At 45.0% G+C, this 16,942-nt stretch overlaps 1 protein-coding gene across 1 annotated transcript in view; it reads left to right on the top strand.

Annotated features, from left to right (window-relative positions):
* The window catches only part of PLPP3 (phospholipid phosphatase 3), a 43,852-nt gene that overhangs the window by 13,291 nt on the left and 13,619 nt on the right, over positions 1–16,942 (top strand). The window contains exons 2-3 of the mRNA XM_057409267.1: positions 11,295–11,452; positions 16,510–16,793. Coding sequence (XP_057265250.1) covers positions 11,295–11,452; positions 16,510–16,793 — 442 coding nt within the window. The remainder of the gene's footprint in view (positions 1–11,294; positions 11,453–16,509; positions 16,794–16,942) is intronic.

Here is a 16,942-nt window from a genome sequence, read left to right as displayed (position 1 = left end):
GGTAGTTTCGGGAGCAGTGTTACATCAAGGCTGACCATTACTGTAATTTTCCTCTTGCTGCCCCTGTTTACAGTCTTGTTTCTGCCCAGGATTATCAAGTAAATCTGAACTCATGTCCATCTCGTTTGGCATTCGTTTCATGGTGTGTCTGGGGACAGGAGGCCACCGAGATGCTGTGGGGAGAAGTTCAGTGTGTTCACCTTGGTTTTGGAAGGTAGAAAGTCAAGCAGAAGAAGGAAATGGGGACTAGGATTCCTGTTCTCCATGGGAAAACCAGCAGTGGTGGCAAACCAGTGTGCTTGGAGGTCTGCTCCAAGTCAGTGCCAAGATGCTCCACTGGGCCCATGGTTTCCCTGTAGCTTAAGAAATCTGTCTGGGGATCAAACAGAGGAGAAGAATGAAAAAGCAGGAAGACAAAAGGCTCACTTCCATGCCGTTGTGTTTAACTTCCCAAGGTTTTAATTGCCAAGGGCTGCATTGGGAGCCAACTGGCTGCAAAGGGATACAGGCTTCAAGTAAGAGAAGAAGAGGTGGGTTTATTTTTTTTTTGTCTGAGGATCTAATAACTCCTGTAATCAGGAGACATAGCTTTTCTCTCCCAAAGGTGAATTATCCTTTTTGGGTACCTGCTTCCTCACCTTCTTCCGCTGCTGTTTAGCTCTTGCTGTTATTGTTTAACTACCTATAGGAGTAAGAGGGTGCAAGCAGCAGGAAAGCAAGTATGGAGTGCAAATTGTACTTTGGTGTTAGAGTTTTTCTCCTCGGAGCAGAAAAGTCTGCTTTATACAAAGGGAAAAAACAGCAGAACTTGCTAAGCCCTTGCTTCATGCACAAAGGGATGCGTGCCTCCTTGTAGATGCTGCTGCATAGTGACAGCAGGATCACTACCACTGGTGTGTGGCCTGGGAACAGGCTGGACAATCCCAATTCTGCTGCCAAAACCTTGCTTGTACAATGACTTGAAAAGAGGAATAAAAACCTCTCCAGCTTAAAAAATATATAATAATCAAGCATGGGATGCTTTGGCGCGCCGGTTGTATAAATCTTGACATTAGCTACCTGTGAATCATCCAGCAGCACGTTAATTGGTACCCCTCGGTAGATGAGGATTTGGCATCGAGTCTGCATGTAATTACAAGCCACACACAGAAGGACACAGGCAGCTAATGAACTCCTGCCAAACTCCAGCTCCGCTTCTGCAGCTTTTGAAGTGCGCTGGTCTTTCAGCGTTTTGTATAGTAAGCACTGAAAGGCATCAAATCACTCCTTTGACAGCGTTTAGAAAGGGTTGGTTTGTTGAATAACTGAGTCCCTCTCCAAACTCCCATCTGAGAACTAGAGCATCTATAGGCGCCTTTCTCAACAGGGCAGTAAATAGGCTGGAAATAGAGGACACCCCCCTACGAGCTGCTGAGCTCCTGCCTCGCTGACAGGAGCCAGCAGGCTCTGGTTGCCATGATGAGCTGCAAGAAAAGAAACTATTCCCATTTAAAAACCCCTTCAAAACAACCCCACTGATGGTATGGGCTTTTTCCCAAGCCTCAAAGTGTTTTAAGATGGAGGTTGTGCAAAGTGGGCTGCAATGCATCACATGGGTCTGTGGATGCATTGGTGTTAGGAGGGAAGTAGTAAAAGGGGTTTGGAGGTTTTCATGCTGTTGGATTTGGAAGGTTGTGGAGCTTTTCCACGGATGCTTTGTTGCTGGGCTGGGATTTGAGCCTGAGCTCTTCTCTTCCTCTTTTCATGTCTGAGGTGACAAAGGGAGTTGTTGTTGAGATTAAAAACAATTTCCATGAAAACCTGTGATTTTTAGGCAAACATACCAGGCGGGCTTCATGGCAGTACCATGGTGAAGAGGGATAATGCAACTTGGCACAAAGCCCTTCCAAAAAAACATGGGGGGAGGCTATGGGGACAGAAGAGCCTTTGTCAAAATTAACTGCAATAATGAAAAAGGGACTGCTATTCCCTTGGGATGCTTTAACCTTTTTTCTTCCATTTATTCACATGTTCCTTGACAGCAGGGCACAGCGTTGTTACAGGGGAGCTGGAAAGGGAAACCAGGAGTTCCCCTTTTGGGGGTTTAAAAAGCACAGGACATGTTGTGTCCCTTGAACCAGTATGAATAGAGACCCGACCATTGCCTGTGCCATGTGGATGCACCCTGGTTTATACCATGTCCTAAGGAAATGGGGCTATGGGATGTCATCTGGCTGCAAAACGCAGGTTTGGGCTGTGTGTGGGAAAGGGGCTTTGACAAGGTGGACATGCCCAATGTGGCTGGCCCTTGTGCCAGTAGTGGCCCTGTGCTTGCAGAAGAGGGTGGTGATATTTTAGATGATGCTATGACACTGCTGCATCAGCTGGACTTGCAGAATATGAAGTTTCTTAAAGGGGCTAAAAGCATCCTGGAGTCTGAAATGGTGTGCAGCATGGAACCATGCTGTCCTCAAAAACCACAGGTTCAGACTTAAACATAGGAAGCTTAGGGAGAAACTCTTTACTGTGAGAGTGATGGGACACTGGCACAGGTTGTCCAAAGAACTTGTGGCTGCCCCATCCATGGCAATGTTCAAGGCCAGGTTGGACAGGGTTTGGAGCAACCCGCTCTAATGGAAGGTGTCCCTGCCTGTGGGCAGGGGGTTTGGAACTGGGTGATCTTAAGGAGGGAGAAAAGAGATAATATTACATCTTTTTAACCCGTCAGTGAATAGGCAAAGCCTATTCCCTTAAGCTCTGCTTTAGGAAGTGCTGAGATCAAACTCCCATCGCTTGCAGGCCCTTTGGATCATTTCCACCTCTGCACACATTTTTTTTGCCTTTCAGCACTGTGTACGATGCATTATATCCTGGAAACTCTACCAAATCTCGACTACCGAGGGGGAAAAGTTTCATTTCCAGTTAATCAAGGGAGTTGTGTAATACCATTTTCTCCTGGGGAACTTCCAGAAAAAAGAAAGGAGAAGAGGGAGGGGGGAAGAAAAGGGGGGTATTATATAAAGCAAGTATATTAAGAGGATATAAATTATGAATTAAAAGTGATTAGTGAACTTTTAAGGAAGAGGTCAGAAGTGCCTTTTGGACTACAAACTTTTTAAGCTTCCAGTGCTTGTATTCGGTTACAGAGTTATAACCCAGCCGTATTTGTGCAGGTGGCTGCTGCTTCAAATCTGAAGAAGGATTTTGCATTTACAATAGGTACATTGACAGAACTGGGTCAGAAAGCTACTCACGGCAGCCTTTAGTGCTGCAGACATGGGCTCTGCCGCCTCCTGCCCAGGGGCAGTTGCACCCCAAAACGTGCTTAATTACAGCTGCAGTGCCTGGCTGGGATGCTCTGGGAAGGGGGAGAGGAAGCTTGGGAAGTTCAGCAGCTGTATGTTTCTGAAGAGGCCTGATGCTGGCCAGGTTAACTGGCTTTAGTTTTGCTCCAAAAGCTTTGCACCTTGATTGATTTAACAATAATCAAGGTAATTCTGTCGACCGTATCAGGTTGGCTGCAGGTCTATGTATTTCCAGTCGTTCTTCTTAGGGTCTGGTGTGGCTGTGCAAAGAGAAGGAGCCAGGGTTTATACGTGGTGGTGTTCAGGGGCAGCAAGCCAAGATATGGAATCTCTTCCTGATATGTTATATATTAAAGCAATATCTATGGCCCATGGAACTTTCCTTTCGAATAGAAGTTGATGGAGTGGAGCAGAGTTGTTATAAGGGGGAATTATCAGGGTTCACACAACTAGTGTATGCCAGTGGGATGATGTGGATGAAGAGGAGCAACAACTCTGCTCACCCTTACATCAGTTTGGAAGGAAGCTCCTAGATTTCTCCCAAGGAGACAGGGTATCGTGCCCCTTTCCCACAGCATGAGTGTTCCTGGGGCTGGGCAGTGGTCCGAGCCCTTCCTCGAAGGCAGAGCTTGAGGAGTTGTGGTGAAGCAGGGCTTATTCCAAACCCTGCTGACCGGCAGTGTAATCCGTGTCCGCTCTATTTGTAATTGGAAACATAATAGTTGCCACAGTTTGTTTTTTCACACGATCTGTTTGCCTTCAGTATTGCAGAGTTCACAGGAACATTTTCAATCTTGTTTTCCCCCTCTTCCCTTTATTCGAGCTGGATCATTCTAGGTCAGACTTTTTGTATCTATGAGACCTTCCAAAGCACTTGGATGTATAGAGGTGTCTCAGAAGATGTGTAGAGGTGCCTTGTAAGATGCTGACACTTTGGGTTTTCACAGTGTGCTGCACTTTATTCCTCGGTGTAGACAATGTGAAATGATGGCTGTGTTTCCATTGTGTTGGCTCTGGATTGCTGGTGATAATGTCTTTTATGTTCACCCTCTCCAAGTTCTGCTGGTCAGCCAGTCTGGCTTAAATCTGCCTTACCCCACAAAGGCAGAATTTCATGTGCATCTAGGTATTGTGGCTTGGATAAGACCTTTTGTTCTTATTAATGCACTTTTTAGGTGTTAAAGGTATATGTGCACTTTAATATAAAGCTCTTTTAATACATCTACTCATGCCAAGCTCCCAGGAGGAACAACTTAACCAACTTCTTAGCATTCCCTTCTCCTCTTTCTTCCTTTTTAGGTGGTGTTTACCTCTGCAAATAGGTAAGAGATACTCTCTAAAAGCAGTATTTTACCCATCAAAACCAATGGCAACGCTTCTGTTCATCTGGAGCTCTTGGAGCGTGGAGCTGGCACATTGAGCTCCAGCACACGAGGAAGCGTTTCTGCTGAGGTTTTGAATGCAGAGGAGTTTTCAGTACGTGAGAATAATTTGACATTTGGTTTCAAGTATCTGTGACCAAGAGCCTTTCTATAATGATATTCCCCCAGGATGGTTGGGTCAATAAGGAATGCTTTAGGTTGCACAGGGCTGTATTTACTGCAAAGGATGGGTATGCCACTGGATGATGGGTTTGGGCAGCAGATACCTGTCATTCCTGCCATCATTGTTGGTTCCTTTTAGAGGCACCTCTCAAATACCTCTTCAGCTTGGGGTCATCAGTGTTATAGTGTTGTGCATATAGAAAGTGAATGTTCTTGGCTTTCTTCTTGTTTGCTATTGTGCTAGCATTTTGCTCAGCGTTCCTGAATAACCAGTTCTTAGTGAAAAATAAACCCTCCAAAAGAAAATACCATCCAGGTCAAAATGAACCTGGAGCCCACTAGCAGCTGGTGGGCCTAAAAGGTTTATGTTGATTTTGCTAAGATTAGGCTAAAATGAAACTCCTAATCAAGTGAACCGAAATACCACATTCGTGAGGGTAAGGAGACCAGAGACAGAATGAGATGCATAGGTTAGTGTGGGTTACATGGGAGAACCTACAGCAAGTAGAAAATGAGCTGTGTCTTAAGGTTTTTTTGTGGAAATCAACCCATTGTGTTCTAGGGCTTTTCCAAACAGGTCAAAACAGAGAAATGCACTATATGCCAATCCTTGTTTGTGGGTTCTTCAGTAGTTTAAAGCAGGTACCTGTTCTGCAGTAAAGTCTGGGGTTTGTTTGTGTGTTTGGAGAATCTTCTATCCTCATGGGTCTTGTGTAGCTGAGACTAGTGGAACTGTAATAGAGTTGAATGGGAATCTGTTTTGCAAACAGAGATATTGGATGTGTTTCCAAAATACAGGCAGATGCACAGAGCAGTCTTCTGGACTGCTGGAACCAAGGTGAAGAACAATTAAGATTATGAAGGTAATAAAATAAGAGCTGATGGTACTCTGTATTTCTGATGTTAGCCTAGCTGTCCCCTGTGAATGCATAGGCTTCAAGTATCCAGATTCAGTGAAAAACACTGGGAAGGAGGCACATAGCTGATGCTTTCAAGACCTTTAAGAATCCCAACAGAGTGGCCCAATCCAGGCTGCAGTGGGATCCTTCTTTTGGCTGCCACTGGGCTGTGGGTCAGGCCTGTTGAGATTATTTTTTGGTTGACCAAACTCCTTCAGCCACCGATTTTGTTGATGTTAGTGCAGGATCAGACCTTGTGATTTGGCCTTATATGATGGAAATGGGGATATACTTCTATTCTTTGTGCTGTTCAATTATATCTGTGTGTATGTACATACATACATACATATATATGTGTGTGTGTGTGTGTGTGTAACGTCAACTGGCATTGAGAGCTGTTCACTTCCAGGGCTGATCTGCAGTGCTGTAATTCTTCTCTATAATATGGGGAAGCCAACTTCTAAAGCCCTAATAAAAGCCTCCCATAGGCTAATCTAGCTTTTATGCATTCTAAAATATGTACAAATAGTGATTGGAGGTAGATGATCTTAAGGTGCTTTCCAACCCAAACCATTCTATGATTCTGTGATTGTAAATTGAGTTAGGTTTATATGTACCTAAGATCAGCCACTAAGGATTTCAAATAGAAAACCCATCTCTTGGAGGTACCCAAATATTTACAAAGCGTGTCTTGAATGAGGAATTAGATCCCCAGCTCAGCCCTGCCATATCATTTAATGATCTTTTTCGCTTATGAAGCTGGATATCTAATCTACTGAAACCTTAAAAACACACCTAAGGGCCTGGACACCAGCAGCCAAACACATTACAGAGTGCTTGTGAGAAATTACCATTGCTTGGTTGAGATAGCCAGCAACATCCTGCTGACCTGCAGGGCTGAAAGAAGAAAGATTTAGTGGGGAGGTAAAAAAACAACCCCAACCTCCATCAAAACTAAACATAGAAAAAAGAGAAGGAAAAGCCCCTAATGGTGTTTAATTCAGTGCAAAGGTGAAGGTTGGGCTGGGAAGATGAGATGCATGGGTGGGTCACTACAGAAATGCCTCTTCCCCTCCTGCTCCCTCGGCTTTTCTGATGGGTGGCCAACGAAAGCTTACCCCGTCTTCATTTTCCTTCCCCCCCCCCATTAAATCTGCACAAGCATTAACTTTTCAAAGAGTGAGATTCAAAGTGCTGTACCCAGCACAGGGCCCTTTTTTCTTCTGCCTTTGATTTTATGCACGTTTCAAGCTGGTCAGAGAGTACGCAGGGGTTTTGCAAGGCTTTTTGTTTAGGTTTGGTGGTGGGGTTTTGGCTTTCATGCTGCCAGCCTTCCCAGGATCATTGCCTATTAATTGCCCCTTAATAAAGGTGCTGACCAAAGAAAGGAATATTTTTAAATTGGTGCTAGATTTCCAAATTTGATTGGCTTTATTAAATGGAAAGGCAAATGAATTTAAACCCTGCACTGAAATAACTTAATGTAGGACACCAGCAGTTAGAGGTCACCAAGTCACTTGGACTTCCTCCCAACAAAAGCAACATCATTTTTCAATGTCCAGCCCCATGGCATCCTGTGGTGCTTCACACAATTCTTTAGTGTCCACACCTGCTCTGCGCTGCTCGGAGCAAGGCTGAGCCCATTTGGATGGGGCAGGATCAGTCCCCAAGAGATTTCTATTATGTTCATGGTTTGGAGCCCTGTTTGATCTCCTACAGCATAGTTAGATAAAAGCATGTGGTTGGGATTTCCTTGTTCTGCTGTTAAAGCAAAGAAAAACAGCCCTTTATATAAGGACAAAAACCTTTCCTTCATCTTGTGAAGGATGTTACGATTTGGAAGGTAATCTCAGCTCCTATTGCCTTTTTTGCATTGGAATGAGCAAATCCCTTTGTTGTTCCGTGCCTTTGTTTCCTCTGTCTGTGGGATGGGGGATAACTACTTCTCTGGTTGCACAGTCTTATATGGATGCGCTGGCATTGCCGCCATGCCTTAGGGTATGGTCCACAGGCTGCTGTGGAATTTCTCAGCATGGAGATAGCAGTATTAAGAAGGATGTGAGGCCCTTCTACAGTGTTACTAGAGATTTTTGCAATAGGTCTGTACACGTAGGTGAACCATAGCCATAGAGGGAACAGCCAGATAGGACCATTTTTGGGGAAGAGCAACCATCCCCAAAACCATTGTAATTTTTTGTCTACTGTGCATGTTACTTCAATGCAAGTCAGCTTTTGTTACTGTTTACTGAAATGTACCTCCTGTATTCTTAGTAGTTTTCTACTGTGGGTAGGGATGGGAAATGGTAGAGGTTGAAAACTCAGCATCTTTTTGGGGTCCAGCTGTAGAATTTGTAGATACAAATTACTGCAGAATACATAATCTGAATTTCCTATTAAAACACCGAATCAGAGAGTCAGACCTGGGGCAGAAGAGGTGGTGAGGTTTAGTGTGAGGTGTCCCTGCCCATGGCAGGGGGATTGGAACTGGATGATCTTAAGGTCCTTTCCAACCCGAACCGTTCTGTGATTCTATGATCTTTGTGGTATGCTGCTTGTCTTCCACTTCCAAGGGTGTGTGGGCTGTAGCCCCACTTCTGGAGAGCTTCGCCTCTGGCACCTCTCCTAGTGTGAATAATGTCTCTGTGGTGTTTCGCTGAGGGATCCTAAAGGCATCTCTCTCCACATTTAATCTTCTGTCTTCTTCCAGACTTCCCTCTGTAGTGTTTTTCTGCAAAACTCATTCTCTGGCTGCCTTTTGGCACCACTACAGACTGGAACCCCCTTGCCAACAAAAATGTGGGTGGTGACCAAGAAAGAGACTTAGACAACCCATCCTCCAGGAAATATCCTTGTGGAAGAAGAGCCATCTTAAGCACAATTTACTGTGGGCTGGGGTCTTTTCTTCCTTGGGTAATTCTGGCTGAACTAGCAGCCTCTCGCCCAGCCCTTGAAATCACAAAGGTGTCTTATGTCTTCAGAGTAATACCCGTTCAGTTATGGAGAGTATGTTTGTGTTTCTCATGTTTTTTAAAGAAAAAGAGAAAAAGGGGGGGGGGGGGGAGGGAATCTGAGGTTACTGTTTTACTGGAAAAACATCAAGACTTGATTGGCAATATCCCACTGAACCACAAGTTTGTAGGAGAGAAAACAAAACCCACTGGATTTTCTAAACTATGCCTATGTGTGCTTTAAGAAATTGTGTACCATATAGGTCAGTTATGCTCTTATTATAGCTGTGGCAAGTGTACATATAATTGCAACGTGGAAGTACTACCCCATGCTGGTCAATGAATGAAGGGAAAACAAATCTTTATTATTCCTGGGTTCACATAATGTATAGGAACACTATTGTCTTTTTTTTTTTTCTTTCCTTTAAGCCAGTTTTAGCTTTCAGATGTATTTTATTGTCTGTGGGAACATGTGTTTTACAGACCTGTCATGTGAAAGCTATTAACAAGAGGAACTGGAGAAATAACAATAAGCCACGTAACCGTGGCATGTCTACTCCCCGAGTTCAACCGCTGCTTCAAGTGCATGTGAAATTGGATCACGTTGAGTGACTTTAGCTCTTCTCCTGCAATTTTTCATTGGGAAACCCAAGGATTTTTTAAGTGGCCTATTAATAATGGATTGCTGGCATCAGAGGCACTTTCTGGGGCCAAGCTGGCTGGGCATCAAAACGGTTAAATAGTGGAATGAAGATCAACTGGATTCACACAAGATGTCCAATCTTTATTTACCAAATCTGAGCTGGGCAGGCGGTTCTGAAACCTTTCCTTGCTGGTTCACACATGTGGTGGAAACCATCCCGCCTTGCCAAGCACCGCAGGGCCCAGCACTTGCAATGAACCCATTGCCAGGGGTTTTAGAGAGGATCTGAAAGGGGTCCTGAGCGGTGGCCCTGGCTGCTTTTGCGTACCTGGGAGGCTTCGGGTCTGCGTGTGGTTGTTCCTGCTCACAGATGAGGTAGACTTTCCCTTTTAAGACCAAGAAAACCCCTGAATAATCCTGGATTAGGCAAACCTATTAACATATAGGAAAAGGAGCCAAAATGGATTGCACAAAGTGAAATACAGAAGGTGGTTCACCTGGAGATGGGGAACATTGTTTTGATGACACTTTTTAACAACCTGGATGGTACCCTCACTGATGACATCTAGCAGACCATGATCACTACAAACGTACTGGGGACAAGCTTAGGTTAAACCCAACAGCATTTCATTTTTAACTTACTTTTTATTAGTTTTAGAAGGGAAAATCCCTCTGATGTCCTAGACTTCTGGGCTGTGTAAACAAGCCCACAGATACTTAAGCAAGTTAGTGGTCGACAAATATTCCCTACTGCTTTCTGTAGGATCTAGGCGTGAGACCTGTTGTCTTGGCCCAAGGAGGAGCTCGAACCACTATGCCTTTGTTTTCCCCTTACCTGGGTTTCGCTCTGCAAGTGGGAGGAGGGTTTCCTGTGCCTTGTGGTTTGTGATTTACTCTCAATGTGGGTTTCGAAGAATCTGGGGCTTGTTTTGGTGAGGATATGCTGCTCCCCTTAGTGATGGGCTTAATAGCACAGAGGGATGGGGAAACCGAGGCAAAGGAAAGGAGGGTGCCTGGCCCAAGGTATCATCATGGCACTAAAATACCCCAGGGCTCTCCTAAGTTTAAGGTAAAACTGTATTTCTCTAAGAAGCTCAGAAGAATACAGACATACAGCAGTTTTGCAGTGTCCCCTCCATACTGTGTGTCCTAACCTATCACATCATGTTTTGGGGCAGATCTGCTCCAGGCCTGGTGCAAAGGTCCAGCTGAGCTGGGCAGATGCAGGTCTCCTGCACAGAAGGTTCACAAACTGTTTAAGATCAGTTTTTATGTGGTTTTAATATGATTGAAGGTGAACAGGCTTTGGTGGGAGTTCAGCATCTGTGCTGGATGGATTGATTGGGTGTGTGCTCAGCTTCTCCTTCCATGGATGGGTCAAGGGTGGGTGTCCCACAGGTGCTCAAAGCATGTAGTCTTGTGGCATTAGTAGGTACAAGCACGCACATACCCTGTAAATACAGAGAGGAGGAAGCCAAGGAAGGCTTCAAAGGCATAAATGTAATGGGATGGAGTGTAGCTGGGCTGACCAGGTAGGGGAAGCTGTGCTGATACTTGATCTTCCAGGGTTTGTTTGCACAGCTCTGGGGCTGCCCCGCCATGGGGCGCTCAGCAGAGCATCAGGCCCTCCCCAGAGAAAAGTGCCAGATTCATTTTCATGGCTTTTTGCAGAGGGATTCCTTTAGGGGTCCATTCCTGTAAGTTAATATTTGCAATGCACAAGGCTTAACTGAAACCAGGCAGTGCAGACATCTGATAACCCTAACAGAGGAGATGCTTTTTCCCCGCAAGAGCAACTTGGAAAAACAAATCCCAATGCTATGCTCTTTGGAAAGATAACAATATGGAAGGAAAACCATCAGCAACAGTGCTGCGTGGCTTGCAAGGGGTTTTCTAGTTGGGTCCTTTTTTTGGCAAGCTGCTTGTGTTTGGCTCTATTGCTGATGAGTTTTGTTGTTGTCTCGCCTTCTTTCTAGCTGGGTTACCCTTCCTCATCATTGAAACAAGCACAATCCAGCCCTACCAGCGGGGCTTCTACTGCGATGACGACAGCATCAGGTACCCGCTGAAGTCGATGGAGACTATCAATGATGCAGTGCTGTGTGCCGCGGGCATCCTCATCGCCATCCTTGCTGTAAGTACCACTTCTGAACCCTCCTCTCCTATCCCTTGAGCATCTCTGATGGCTTTTGTCGCCTCTTTAGCCAATGGCACCATTGGCATGGGGTTTAACACAGTCTTGCTGGTGTGTCCGCACTGTCTACCAAGGTACACATCTCTGCGATTGCTTGGCTTCTGTGTAAGAGCAGAGCAATAAACAGTTGCAAATGAGAGCTTGTAATAAGAGGAATGAGATTATTCTTGAAGCCTATAAACAGGCCCAAAGCTGTTTGGGCAAGTCTGTGAGCTTTTTCACCCTCCAGTAAGAGTTCAGAGTAGAAACAAAAAGACTCGAGTGTCAGTAAGGACTTGGCATGGTTTGTCCCTATTCAAATAACTCCTGGTATTTGCCTATTTTATAAGGTTAAAAAAAAAAGGATACATCTTTTCAGCTAACTGGTGCCTGGAAAAGTTTCACAGCTTAGTATTAGATTTTTAAGAGGTTGTGTATTACAACCATTTTAAAAAGACAATTAAAACCTTCCAAGGGGAGCATATTCCCACACTTCTCGCTATAAAAAGTAGTTAATGCACCACCTTCCTAATGCCTCCTCATTTCTCTTCTCTGCCAGCTTTCCTAGAGCTGTGCTAGGAAACAATTGCACGGTGAGAGCTTTATATGTCAGCCAAAAATTCAGCCCATGGAGCTGAGCCTCCCTGTGCCAACTTGTATCTGGTGCTGGGGCAGAAGGCAAGAGCTGTCTCTTGGTTGTTAGCTAAACGCTTGCAGCTGAAGATGAAATTCCCCTATGAAAAGTACCTACATTTTGCTTCTCACCTGGTGTCAGCACCGCTAAGGTGCTTTCCCAGGGATGTTGCCTTCCTCTTGGTTATTCCGATGGGAGGGGTGAAGATGGGAGAGCTCAGGAGCCCTTGTTCCCCTCCTAGCCATCATCCTTCCCTGCAGGAGCAATGTCACAGGCCAATAGGTGTTCTAGCATGGCATGGTGCCTGCTTTGGTAATACCTCATCCTCAGCCTTGCTGCTTCATGCTGTGAATATCTCCATCATTTCCTGATCTCTCCATCGTTTCCTGATCACATATACTCACTTAGCAAAGTAGGTCCTCAAACCTGCCTTGTTCCTATGCTTTCTCCTTCCTCAAAACAAGCCCAAAAGGTGGCAGACCCCCAATTCCATAAACACAGCAGAATTTTCCCCTGCAGGTGAATTACCCCCGAGTGTGGAAAAGCCATAAAAACAAAATGAAAAAGCCTCTCATTTTCACATTACTGCCTGAGCTATCTGCACGCCGGCTCCATGCCGAGTGTGCTTCTGATCAGTAATGAGGCAGTGGCAAATACAGGAGTTGGAACAGAAACTGGAAACATAATCAGCTGCCTATGTGATCCATCAACTTTCTACCATGAAATAGCAGGTCAATTAAAAGAGAAAGAAAATCCCCAAAGAATTAGATGTTTCTGCCCTGGTTTCACTGTGCCCACAACAAATGTAACTTAATAAGGTAAATTCAAGAGCTGGGCCATTTGCTGTTGAGTGATACAAATGGCTAACGAGGAATTGAAGCAACAGATTTCTTTGCTATGGCAGCGTGCATGGAAAATTCAAGTCAGCCTGACCTCTTTTTTCAGATGTAACCCAGATACCAGCATTACTGTAGCATAATAGGAATTCCTTCCAAATCCACAAGGCACTGACTCCGCTCCTTTCGCTCGCAACGTTTGCTTTCGGAAGGCAGGACTGTGGTTGTGAGGACTTCCAGGGAGCTGGCGTTTCGGATGGCGCAGCCAGTATTTCACGCCCTTGCTTTACGTGGCGTCATGGGTAGTCTAGCCCGGGGTAAAAGGTCTAGGTCATGTTTTAAATGGCTTGAGGACACCCAGAGTGCTCGTTAAGTAAACGGCAGAGGCAAAGACCTTTGCTTCAATCAGGATGTGAGAGGGTATGCGTTTGGTTTTAATACCTGTATATTTACTGGCTTCAGGCAAGTTTCCACGCAGATGACCCTGGAGAGGCTCTTGCCCCTTGGCTGTGCGCTCTTGCATCTCTCATGACTGCTCTTCTTTGCTGGAAGATGGTTAATTTGATCAGCACAGGAGCATGTTGATGATCCCTGTGATGACTGGGGGAAGGTGATATTTTCCTCTTCCTGAACCTCGTATGGGTAGCACTGCTCTAGGCCCTGTGTCCCCACACCTGATAGACTTTGGAAGCCTATGGCAAACACCTAAGAAAACTCATTTCCTGCATAATCTGAATTACAAAGGCAGATTATCTGGTTGTTTTACAGTTGAAGGTGGTACGCTTCAACGTGGTTAGACACAGAACGTGACACCAGAGACATAAGTGATGAGAAAAGCTCTAAAAGTAATTACAGGTTAATTGGATTGCTGGTGATACCTTATAATAATGATAAAATGGGCATGACAACCAAAAGTCTGCCAAAGGCCTTCACAGAGAGAAAAGGTTGATATTGGCTTCTTCTTAAGTGTGACAGTGCCCCAGGAGCTGTGCCCATCACGTAGGTATGGCATATATCCCATACGGATGGCTGGGCAGCAGTGCAAGGCAGAAGAAGAGCTTAATATCCGTAAGACCTGTTTTCTTTTTGGGATGTCTGTTCAGCTCATGCACATCTGTACTGCATTAGTTATTCACTGTCTTGCTTTATCTGGGACAGCCCTGCCAAAAACACAAGTTTACCCAATTTTTTAGCTTCTCATTAAGGTTGAGCCATGGCTTTAACTGAGCGGGGAGGGTTCATGGCTGCCCAGCAGCATGTTAGCAAGGGAATGAAGTCTCCAGTTTACAATCTGCTACATGTGTGCAATTACCCAGACCACCAACGGTGAGAGAAAAATATTAATCCCCAGACTTTTGTTGGTCCCTGTTTAAAATGGGCACATGCCTGGCCCAAGCCAAGAGCCTTGGGTTTTACTTGGACCTGTTTGTGAGTTTGGAGTAACAGCACATCTGCTACTATTGGGTGTCATCCTTAATTCTTCTCATCTTCCCTCTACAAAAGCCATGAGTTTTGAGGCTTGTAGCTTCCCTTCTTGTGAATTTAGACTCTTGAGAGGCTGCAGGCAGTGGCTGTGTCCTTGTGCAGGAACCTCCATGTCCATCCAAGGATAATCTCCCTCTGCAGTTCTCATGACTGTAGATTTCTGGCTGCCAGCTTGTGCTGGAAAGTGGTCCAAGATGAAGGGAAACAATGGTCTTTGGAGTCTCTGAGGTTTGTTCAGCCTGGAGAAGGGAGCAGGAAGACCTTAGAGAGGCTTTCAGTACCTAAATTGCCCAACAAGCTGGAGAAGAAATTTTCACAAGGGCATGTAGTGACAGGACAAGGGGGAATGGCTTTAACCTGAATGAAGGTAGATTTAGATTAGATATAAGGAAGAAATTCTTTAGTGCAAGAGTAGTGAGACAATAGAATGGGTTGCCCAGAGAAACTGTGGATGTCCCTGGCAGTGTTCAAGGCCAGGCTAGACAGGGCTTGGAGCAACCTGCTCTAGTGGAAGGTGTCCCTGCTCATGGTAGGGGCTTGGAACGGGATGAGCTTTAAGGTCTCTTCTGCCCCAAACCATTCTATGATTAAAATGACACCGGAGCTGGTTCACTGCAGCTCCCCACGCAGTTCTTGTTCACCACTAGATTTCTAGGACTAAATGACGTAAAGAGCAGTGACATGTAAACACCAAATGATGGTGCAGCCACCCAAAATATGGTGGCAGAAAGCTGTAGCTTGGCCTTTATTTTCTTGTTATTATAGTTGTATCTCTCTTTGATAAAGCCTGCTTAGCTGTGATTTCAGCTGCCTTAGGTCAACCTTTGTTTTTTCAAGCCAGGGTACGAGTTAAGTTCAAACAATGATACAGCTTCATCTCCTCTTAGTCTAATTGCTATACATTTTCCAGTTTATTACTTTCCAAAGGTTGTGCCAAGCTTTTAAAATAGGTAGGCAGGGGAGCCTTGTCTCCTGCATGCCTCTGGCAGGCTGCCACGCCAGGAGGAATATTGCTGGCTGCTCCAGAAAGGGATTAACATGAAGGCATTTTTCCTGACAGTTAATTTTACATATCATAGCCCTCGTGACTAGAGAGGGGCGGGGGCAAGGGGTGGCTGAAAAATAAGAGGGGGGGGAAAAAAACCTTCAATTTATTACTCGGGTATAAAAACATTTAAAGTAATGAATAAAATCCTAAAGCTGTAAATCTGGAGCTCAAAACTTAGGTGTGTAACGTGACGGAGAACAATTTAAGCCTTTGCCTCTTTGGGAGAGGTGAGACATTTGGACTTCATTTCACAGCCCGATTTTCATTAACCTGCCTTTTCAGAGTTGGAATTATGAGCAGCCAGGTCCTCTGCTCCCTGACAGTGATTTATGATGATATTGTCAAACCCCAGCACCCCTGACCCAAGAAAAATGTAATTTGCTGCCCTGCAATGGCAAGAATGCCTAGAAATAGCTGGCGTTTACAGAGGTTTGAGCAGCTTGAGTTAGGTCTGGTGATGGTAAATTTTGGGCCAGAATCTGCAAAGTTTGGGGCTTTCTGAGTCTTACCCTGTTCTGTTTGTGGTTTTCAGAGAGGAAGATAAGGAGAATGTTTGTTTGTTTTCCTCTACAGTCAGTTTGATAAGAGGGTAGTGATCTGGCCTCTCCTTCCCTAACACACACTGATTCTTTATCTGGTTTACATTGAATTATTACTTTTTCCATTAGGCTGGTATAGATCTGGATACTGTTTCACTTCTGTAAAGATATGCCAACATGCTAAATGAAAATCTAGCTTTTTTTCTTTCTTTTTTATTGAATTTTTCAATATTTCAATAATTCAATAATTATAGTGCTCTAAGTGTTGTTTATTGAGCTTTTCAATAAACAACACTTAGAGCACTATAATGCTGGAAGTGGAACATAAGGAGGATGAAGAGATGCTGGTCTCTCTCCTTCCTCACTATAGAAGCAGATTCCTGGTTCAAGATGCTAGCCCTGCATTCACCACCCATCACTAGTTTTGCCCAGCGTTTTTCCTGCTCTCTAACCTCTCTGTTGCATTTCTCCCACAGATTATAACGGGGGAGCTCTACCGCATCCACTACCTGAAGGAGAAGTCAAGGTCCTTCATCCAGAACCCCTACGTGGCAGCACTCTACAAGCAGGTGGGATGCTTCGTTTTCGGCTGTGCCATCAGCCAGTCCTTCACAGACATTGCCAAAGTGTCCGTGGGGCGCTTGCGGCCGCATTTCCTGGAGGTTTGCGATTTGGATTTCTCCACCATCAACTGTGCTAAGGGAGTTTACATCCAGAACTACACCTGCAGGGGAAACGACAGCAAGGTCCAGGAAGCCAGGTGAGAGCCCACCGCATCAAAGAGATGGGTTGCTGCTACCAAAACGGTGTCTGATGTTTAGTATCTCAGGGGGGTTTCTCTGCCAGCACTAGATGATTCAAATGCTGCTTTCTGTGAAGGCTGTAACTTACCAGCGGCAAGCGCTTTCC

Source organism: Pezoporus wallicus, unplaced genomic scaffold (genome assembly GCF_028554395.1).
Source record: "Pezoporus wallicus isolate ANWC-B61680 ecotype Strahan unplaced genomic scaffold, APGP_CSIRO_Pwel_v1 contig_8108, whole genome shotgun sequence".
In the NCBI taxonomy this organism is placed as follows: Eukaryota; Metazoa; Chordata; class Aves; order Psittaciformes; family Psittacidae; genus Pezoporus; species Pezoporus wallicus.
Note: the sequence above shows the minus strand (reverse complement) of the source record. Positions and strands in the feature narration are given on the sequence as shown.